Source organism: Bombina bombina, chromosome 1, assembly GCF_027579735.1.
Source record: "Bombina bombina isolate aBomBom1 chromosome 1, aBomBom1.pri, whole genome shotgun sequence".
Taxonomy (NCBI): domain Eukaryota; kingdom Metazoa; phylum Chordata; class Amphibia; order Anura; family Bombinatoridae; genus Bombina; species Bombina bombina.
Genome location: NC_069499.1, coordinates 1,529,302,380 through 1,529,312,530, shown reverse-complemented (window position 1 = coordinate 1,529,312,530; position 10,151 = coordinate 1,529,302,380). Strand labels below are relative to the sequence as shown.

The window sequence follows — 10,151 nt, the reverse complement described above, 5'->3', positions numbered from 1 at the left end:
ACTGAACCATCACCAAGCACTGCCTTCTTTGCACAAACACTTTAAAGTGTGGAGGCATGGAACATATCTAAATATGCTTCATGTGCATTTACCCAGTAACAGTTTTTAATAAAATAGTGATATATTTTATTATAAGCATTTTTACTAATATGAGTATATTGCAAAAATGCTCATATTTAATGCGCATTTAAGCTTTGGCTGAAATACCCCTATAACACTTGTTCTATAGAAACATGTCTAGGGGAACAGTCCTACTTCAATGTAAATGTCAAAATTCAAACATTTGCACATCCCTAATATTGCCTAATACAGAAGACGGGGCTTGTATATTTGAGATCTTTGCATAAGTGACTGCTATAACTAGTCAGTAACTTACTTAAATGGGTATAGTAACAGGAAAAAGAGAAGAACAAAAACAAACAAAAAATGAACATGTTATGAATTACTTTCTGGCAGTATCATGGTTTATTATCAAGATATTATGAAGCACCTAACCTAAATATTTATTTGTGACATTTTTGGAATAAAAGAAACAAACCTAATAATTAAATGTATTAAAATGCAGTGATTTTTGGTAGTTTAATCACTGAACCCAGTCACCTGACTGCTATGCTTAGAGATTTTCAGCATAGTTTTCAAATGAATGGAAATTACTGTTACTGATAAGAAATACAGTGATGGTAGAATTGAATAAGAACAAATTTGAGGTTAACAGTTTAAGATAAAATTAGCATTTGGATATTTAGACAATCCTAGGTAGGATTAAGACTCTTCTGAACATACAGAAAATATTTTTAGACTTTCTATAGGTGACCCACAACTAGGGATAGACAAATGTTTCACCACATTCAAATTGAAATCATGCAATTGTTCATGATAATTTCTTTGATGGGATCGGGTCAGTGGGGGGGGGGGGGGGTGACTATGACACTAGGCATGCTCTCCAGCCCGCAATCCCATTTACCAGGCTGCTATGGCTTCAGGACAGCCTAGCGGCGCAAAAGCCCAGTGAAGTTAGAACAGCATGGAACGTCCTAACGGCGGGAAAGGGTTACAAATAGTGAACGTTGGCCACATTTGTTATAATTTTATGTTTAGGCGAAACATAAAAGAATGTTAACTTTGCCTTTATTAAATGTAACATTCAAATACTCAAATTTGAACATATGAATATTAATTGTCATATACTTCAATGTAATTTTAATTAAATCAGTTTTCAGGTATAATAATTAAATGTTACATTAGAATATTCAAATGTTAACATTCATTCTATAAAACTGATTTACCATAACACATGTCAAAGGGAACGTTATACTATTTGAATGTTAAAATATAGGCCTTGACCAAACCATATTCAAAGAACTTGCTTCGCTTTGAAGCCATAGAAATTAGCATACTAAGAAACATCTTTACACTCAAAGATATTTAGAATTGTACAGAGTCCAATATTACTGAGATGAAAGCCTTGTATTGCTTAAAGGGACACTGTACTGTGAAATTTGTCTCCCCCTAATGTGTTTCATATTTCTCCTTAAGGTTTAATTTTTAAATAGCTGATTTCCCAAGAACATGTTCATTCAAATGAGCTGTGACTGCAGGAAGAGCAAACCTACTCATACTCATGTTATCTCATTCTTTATTCATAGGGCTTCAGTAAAGTCAATCCCCCTGGACTTCTTCAACTGGGTGATTGACAGTCCCTGCTCACGTGGCGTAACACAAGTGATGGCTTGTGCAATGATAAATGTGGCCAGCATTTTGGTGTCTGCTAGCCGCAGTGCCATTTTTATTATGGGTGGTAGGTTCCATAAGCAAAATAGCTATTTAAATTGTGAGAATAAACATAAAGTATCAATTTCCATATATGTTTAATATTATGCAGCTGCTATAGCAAGTTGTTGGGAACAAATTATGGGGAAACTATTACAGTACAATATCTCTTTAATTCAATCGGAGGTTAGCAAATTTATAACATATTAAAAAGCAGAATTTTTAGACTATAAGAGTAAAATACAAGTTAGGCAGGTGATACCATTAATGAATGAGATGAATTAAAATGCAAATTTTACGTAGACAAGTTACTGATAATATAAGAAGCCTGAGAAAAAGATGTAAATTAACATAAAGCAGGGCCTATATTAATTTCACTCATAGCACAAAAGTAATAATTTACATAAATCAGATATAATGCTGCTGGCTCTAAAAAATATCAATGCACATAATAATCTCTAAAGAAAACACATATGTAAATGTAATAGTATTAAATATGCTCTGTATGCATTATATTAAAATGGAATAACTTTTAAAGCATACTAATTAAACTTAAAAAAAGAGAGTCCCAAAAGAATCCCAATTATCATTTTGTACCAAGTTTATATATGTTTGTAAAATCTTCTTACCAAAACAAATATATCTAGTCCTGCTACATTTACCAAAATCTAATTTTTGTTTTCTTGTTCACAATGCACAATTATTGTAAAATCTGAAAATATTACATTTCTTTTTTCAAAAACTTCAAATACAACACAAAATTCTTAACATTATTTAATAAATTGAAAAAAATCATTTTTTTTTTTTCTCACCAAAATATTTTCTTTTACATTTAGCTGTGTCCCTGTACATAACTCCATTTGTAGTTTTTTTTTTTCATTTTCAAGCACTTTTGCGTAAAAACATTATTAGTTTTTTTTATATTGTTATTTAATAATTATCTTTGCATCATGGCTCTTGTTTGATGTAATAGTTTCCAGATCCATTACTTTCCTGATCAGACGCTCCTTGGAGAAATGAATATTCATCCCCATCTAGCATCTCCTCTTTCAACTGCAATGTTGTCACTAAAAAAAAAAAAAGTCATAAAAATAATAATACATATTGTACGTTTTGAAATAAAAAAAAGTACTGAACAATAAAATCTATAAACAGAATAAATAAAAAAATGAAAAAAAAAGTTATAGCTTTTGACATATTTTTTTTTTAATTTTAATAAATAAAGATCTTTACTGTCTGTGACAATGTCACTGTCCGTAATGATCATCCGTTGGCATTGGTGGGAGAGGGAAGGTGGGTGGGCAGCCCAGTGTGGGAGGGATGGATGGGTCCCTACACTATGGCAAAAATAGCAGTTATAGAGGGAGGTGGGACCCTACACTGCAGAAAAAAAGATCACTGGGGGGGGAGGGTGATCAATACACTACAGAAAAAAATATATAAATAATAAAAAAAATGCACTAAGTTGCTACTGTCAGACTAGCTTCCAGTAACAAAGATGGTGGGAGGAAATGGTTAAATAGCTGTTTGGGTGTGGGGGATCAGGGAGGTAGGAGGGTGAACAGAAAATAAAAAGCCCTGCACTGTATACTGGCAGATTGGCTGCCAGTACCTAAGATGGTAGTGACTAGTGGTGGTGGCAGGGCAGAGCTGTTTAGGAGGGATCAGGGGATAGGAGGTGTTAGGTGGGATGGTAATCCTTACGCTACAGCAAATATTACCCTTAACAGCTGATTAATCCTTTCATTGACGGGAATTTTAGAAGTGTGGTGAGCAGCTGCAATTAGTGGTCTTTTAATTACCAAAAACCAATGGCAAAGCCATATATTTCTGCTATTTCTGAACAACGGGAACCCCAGAGAACATTTTACAACCATTTGTCTTATGACTGACTACCAAACAGCTCATCCACTCCCTGGTAATTTCCAGACTTGACTACTGTAACAACTTACTAACTGGCCTCCCTCTCTCCCGCCTCTCTCCCCTCCAATCCGTCCTAAATGCATCCGCCAGACTAATCCACCTCTCTTAACGCTCTGTTTCTGCTGCGCCTCTCTGTGAGTCCCTTCACTGGCTCCCCATTCACAACAGAGTTAAATTCAAAATTCTCACCCTGACCTACAAAGCCCTCACCAATGCTGCCCCACCCTACCTGTCCTCACTCATCAACAAATATACTCCTGCCCGTCCCCTAAGATCCAACAACGACCTGCTTCTTGCATCCTCTACCATCACCTCCTCTCATTCTAGACTACAGGACTTCTCTCGTGCGGCACCAACCCTCTGGAACGCACTTCCTCGAGATGTCAGACTTGCCCCTAACCTCTCCTCCTTTAAACGTTCCCTAAAGACCTTTCTGTTCAGGGAAGCTTATCACCCGACTTATTAACAAACTAACCAACTAACTAACAGTTGCCCTCTATCTCCTCACTAATATCATTCTCACCTCTGCAGTCCCCACCTCCTGTTTCCAATCCTCCTACCCATCTAGATTGTAAGTTCCCACGGGAACAGGGCCCTCAACTCCCCCTGTATTTGTCTGTAAAATTTTGTGTCTTATCGTATTGTTTCTCCACTGTACTGTTATCCTTGTACCCATGGGCAGCGCTGCGGAATCTGTTGGCGCTTTATAAATAAAGAATAATAATAATAAATAATGACTGCAGTAGTTGTGTGTAAGTAATTTCAGTGAGAAACCCAAAGTATGTGAAACATTTTTTTTATATGATCTTATTTGGCAGCCAAATATTGGCATCAAATATATAAAAATGGGCGTAAATTAATACCTTGGGTTGTGTTCTTTAAAAATATATATAGTTTTGGCGATCAATTTTGAGAATTTGGGTAGATCTGCTAAACCACTGCATCATTTTAGACATAGCTGCAGAAAAGGACCTTAAAATGATCAAAAACTATAACAAAATATATAAACATTTGGTCTGAATCAGAGGATGCCAATGACTATGATTTTTTTTCTACAGTTAGAAAGCTACAGATTTTTGTGAAATGCAATAATCTCTTTATATATATATTTATTTTACTTTATTGCGTAATCTTACAATAATTTCTAAATTCTGTAAATAACTAGTTATCCATTGTAAGACCTCTATGCCACAAAAAAAAAAAAATATATATATATATCTTTCATAGGTAAATAAAAAAAACAAAGGCTCACTTTTTGTTTAAACAGAGTGATAGCAAAGTTGTGGTAGCGAAGGGGTTAATCAGTGTACATGTTAATAGAGATAGAAGTTATCTCAACTCTGTATTGTAGCTTGTTAGTGGGTTAAAGGGACATGAAACTTCATTTTTTTATGATTTAGATAGGATAAACAATTTTAAAGGGACATTAAACACTTTGAGATGGTAATTTAAAATGATAAATCGTATATGTAAAAAACTCTGCAATTCGCTTTCATGATTTATTTTGTCCCCCTTCCCTGTAATTCCATACTGAAATTGTGAGCTTTTCAGTTCCTGTTAGAAATGGACTTGCAGAACACTGTTATATCCCACACAGCTATTGGCTGCACACTCTAGTGACCTATTTATAACTGTCCCTAATTGGTCACAGCAGAGAAGGTAACTTAAGTTACAACATGGCAGCTCCTACTGTTTTATAGACACTAAAACTTTACACTCATTTTGTCACTATTTAAACAGCTAATTAAACTTTAAAAAATACATTTACTTGTTATTCCCAGACTAATCTTTTCTTTCAATGCATCATTCTTTCTAGAACTTATTTAGTGTTTAATGTCCCTTTAAGAAGGTTTTCTGTTTACTTCTATTATCAAATTTACCTTGTTCTATTAGTATTCTTTGTTAATGAGAATACATGGGAGGAAAGCGTGCATGTGTCTGGGGAACGATATAGCAGCAGTTTTTCAAGTATACTTTTTAGCATTATATGGCAGCAGTATCTGTACAATGCCTAGCGTTGTTAAAGGGACAGCCAAGTCAAAATTAAACTTTTATGATTCAGAGCACACAATTTTAAACAACTTTCCTATTCACTCCCATTACCTAAGTGTGCACAATCATTTTATACATACAGTTTCTGAGGCACCAGCTACTACTGAGCATGTGCAAGATTCGCAAAATTTACGTATATGCATTTTGGGATTGGCTGATGGCCGTCACATGATGCAGTGGGAGGGAAAATAGAACTAACTAAAATTTGTTAGAATTAAATACAGGTGGCCCCCGGTTTACGCCGGTTCCATTTGCTTCATTTCAGAATAGCGTCACGTGACAGCTACTGGGGGAAAAAAACTCCCTATACTGACAAATCTGGCCACCTGGGCCTCATTGCCGCCTTTATATTCACCTCTGACGCCCTTGTTTTGATCCCCTAAGTGCCCCTCACCACTTCCTTTAGCAACCACACTTAAATTTAGCCAAGTGCGGCTGAATCCTTCCCAGGCCCTCTAACAAAGAACAACAGGCTCCAGAATGCCCCATGGCTAAATAGGGTGTGGTCGGATATCTCATTGATTGATTGACATTGTTTGATTGACATATTCTCACTTCCATACTATCACTTTTGAAACTGCTGGTTTCCTGCTTCACTAATTTCATGGATGGTGAAGTGAGATCCTGCCAAACAATAAAACAGAATCTTACAGTTCCTTATAAGCTTATATATCCCTTTATTAATTATTCATTTTAGAGCCTTCTTTTTGTAGTAGATTTACATTTTTTTTATCCATACCATCTCTTCCTACAAATAGCTATATATCACACATCAATAGTATATACTGGAATGATAGAACACAGAGCGAATCCACGACTCAAGGTGAATCTAACACAATTTATTGTGAGTATACAAATAATTGCACTTACAAGAAGATAAAAATAGTTATGCCTTGATAGAAACAGGTCTGTGAAAACAACTCAGGATATGGCTTAAATATTTCTCAAAGTCAGTACAGCCATACAGGACTGTCATAAATTATATATGGGAGTTCGTTGGTTAAATCAGCTTCCCTGCATGTCCGATGCATGTGTTCAAAGGAGGTGTGTATGTAAACAAAGGTCGCGTCAGCACTCATCACGCTGGAGGAGTGGCCAACGAGTATATAGGATCACGCCGGGAAATGTCAGCCACCTTCAGAGTCTTGACAAAGTCCGAAAGAGCAGGACGAAACGCGTAGACGTAAGAAAGGCTTGTCTGGACATCCATTGGTATTACATTAGCCGCACAAAGACTGAGAAAGTTCGGAGTAACAACATCAAGCGGGGAGCCTACAGGAGGTGGAGACAGAGAGATTCTAACCTATTCCTGCACAGATTTACTGACATCAAGAACCTCACCTGGCACAGATTAAACCTAATCCCAGATCTAGACTCTCCAGTTGAATTTTTTCAGTCTGGACTCCTACAAGTTAGGAATTTACATGCCCCACTGCGTAAGGTGAGAGTAAAAGGAGCACACTTGAATTGGATCGTAGTTGACCTCATTCAAATGTACCAGTTTCGGGATTCATTGTGGTCAAAGTTCAAGCATACAGGCTCTATGAACGATCACTGTGTATATAGACAATGGCGAAATATATGTAATAAAGAAACAAAATTGGCCAAGGCCTAATATTTCTGTGAAAATCTGAACAATAACATATCAAACCCTAGAAAGAAAATAACTTACAAAATCCACCAATCCACTCCCAACCCTCCAACTGCAACCAAACCCTGCAACTCCCCTTAGAAGTAGCAAATGCCTTTAATAGTTATTTTGTCGGATGCTCCACCACCCTGATTGACTAATAAATGACACGCATCCTGAAACTACAAATGTGGACCAGGCCCCACTAAATCAGCAAAGACCCAATATAGAGAAGTTCAATTTTAGACCTGTACCCATCAATGTCATTAAGAAACACCTTAATAATCTAAAAATGAAAAACCAGTCTAGACCTGATCAAATCTCAGCAATGCTGTTGAAGCTCAGTGCGCCGGCAATTGCTAAACCTGTCACAACCCTAATTCACGAATCCTTGGTATCTGGATATATACCCAAACTTTAGAAAACTGCAAGAGTAATGTCTATCCATAAAAGTGGGGAGTTAACCTTGGTTTCTAACTATCGCCCTATATCATTGCTCCCAGTATTGTAAAAAATCTTGGAAAAATGCGTCCATAAGCAAATATGTGAGTATTACCAACAATCTAACTATCTGACCCCTGATCAATCAGGTTTTCGCCCAAATCACTCCACTACAACTGCCCTCCTAAAAGTTTGAAACAACATCCAAACTGACATGGAACAAGGAGACCTAACTGGAGCTATTTTCCTTGATTTTGCAAAGGCCTTTGACACTGTAGACCACAACATACTACTGCTCAAACTAAAAAACTCTGGTATTGCTGATTGTCCGTTAACCTGGTTTCGATCATATGTATAGGATCGATCACAAAATATGTCTCCATTTCTGACAGTGACTCCCCCCCTCTCCAAGTCACATGTGGTGTTCCCCAAGGTTCCATTCTCGGCCCCCTACTATTCACATTATTTATAAATGATCTGCCTAATGTCTGCAAATCCTCAACTGTACACATGTACACAGATGACACAGTAATCTATGCAAACACTTCCAATCTGCCTCAGTTTGAAGCAGTGCTCCAAAACCAGTTCACAGAGGTAGAAAAGTGGATCTCAAAAAACAAACTCTTCCTAAACACTGAAAAAACTGTCAAAATGATCTTTGGAACAGGACCTAAATTACACAAATGACAAAATCCCCATCTACGCATCAAAACAAAATCCAATTGCACACTGACCGCAGTTCACTCTTTCAAATACTTGGGTATGTTGTTAGACCCCAATCTATCTTTTGGCCTCCACATAGAAAAACTTGCATCTCAACTTTATTAAAAACTAGGTGCCCTGTACAGAAACAAATCCTGCCTCAGCCCTACAGTAAAGGAAAAGATTGTACAGGTGGCCCTCGGTTTATGCCGGTTCAACTTGCACCGTTTCAGAATAACAACCTTTTTTTCAGTCATGTGACTGCTATTGAAAAGCTTTGGAAAGCGATGCACTAATTAAAATAGCCAGTAGGTGGAGCTGTCCTCTTGTTTTGCAGAAAAGTTATGCAACTTAACAGCCTTTAATTGATCTGTGTACACAGATCAGACAAGACCTATCGAGCAAGATCTTGCAGCCACTTCCCTATTATCTTCCTGTCCAGCTGCTTGAGGTGAAGGTGCCTAACTGCCTATTAATCATTGCAGATTGAAATGCATAGAATAGGTGCAGACCCAATATTATCTAACATGCTAACAATGCAGAGAACTGTTTGCAGAAAAATGCAAGTAAAAAACGTTTTTTTGTTCATTAAAATTAGTTTGATGATGATGCAATCTGTTGTGTAATTATTTTATTAGGTGATGTTTAGCAAATGTTTTTGTTCATTAAACTTAGTTTGATGATGATACAGTCGATATTATTAGGTTTATAATGCTGTTTAGCATTTAAAGTCTTCATTTCAAAGCTTTAAAAATAATGTATTAGGTGTTACTTATGACAATTTTGAGAGGGGCCTGGAACCTAACTCCCTCACTTCCCATTGACTTACATCATAAACAGGGTTTTAATTTACAACGGTTTCGATTTACAACCATTCCTCCTGGAACCTAACCCTGGCGTAAACTGAGGGCTACCTGTACAGCAAATGCTGATGCCTATCATGGATTACGGGGACGTAGTATATGCACCTGCACCGCAAACTCACCTTAATAAACTTAATACATTGTATAACTTGTTCTGCCGCTTTGTGCTACAATGTAACTAGAGGACCCACCATTGTGACATGCTAAAAGAACTAAAGTGGCTGTCGCTGGAATCCAGACGCACCCTCCATCTTTCCTGCCTTGTGTTTAAGAGCCTTTCTTTGAAGCTCCCACCCTACCTGAGCAGAATGCTCTCCCCGTCTATTCCCACCTCCTATAACCTCTGATCCAATACCAGCACATTATTTAGCTTGCCTCAATACAAAAAGAAAGCAGCTCAATCCTCCTTTTCCTACAGAGCACCACAATTATGGAATGACCTCCCGCACACTTTCAAACCTTCCCCAAGCCTAATATCCTTTAAGAGATCCCTCTCTACATATCTCAAAACAGAATTCACCTGTCATGGTTGATTATATATTTCCTACCTGTTCTATGCTAAATGTTAAATTTTTGCATATATTATGTATTAATATTGTTTTTGTATTTTATTGTACCCTATTGTATCAATGCAATGTTTTGTGGACCCAGGACATACTTGAAAACGAGAGAAATCTCAATGTATCCTTCCTGGTAAAATATTTTATAAATAAATAAATCAGTTTTCTTAAAGTGACAGTGAAATAAAAAAAGGGCTGTAGTATGTTAAA

At 36.8% G+C, this 10,151-nt stretch overlaps 1 protein-coding gene across 2 annotated transcripts in view; it reads right to left on the bottom strand.

Moving 5' to 3' along the window:
* Positions 1 to 435: 435 nt before the first annotated feature.
* MBTD1 (mbt domain containing 1) overlaps positions 436 to 10,151 on the bottom strand; it is a 231,185-nt gene continuing 221,469 nt past the window's right edge. For both annotated transcript variants that reach the window (XM_053708377.1, XM_053708384.1), the window contains exon 16: positions 436 to 2,837. In XM_053708377.1, the coding sequence (XP_053564352.1) occupies positions 2,719 to 2,837 (119 nt within the window). In that variant the 3' untranslated portion in view covers positions 436 to 2,718. The remainder of the gene's footprint in view (positions 2,838 to 10,151) is intronic.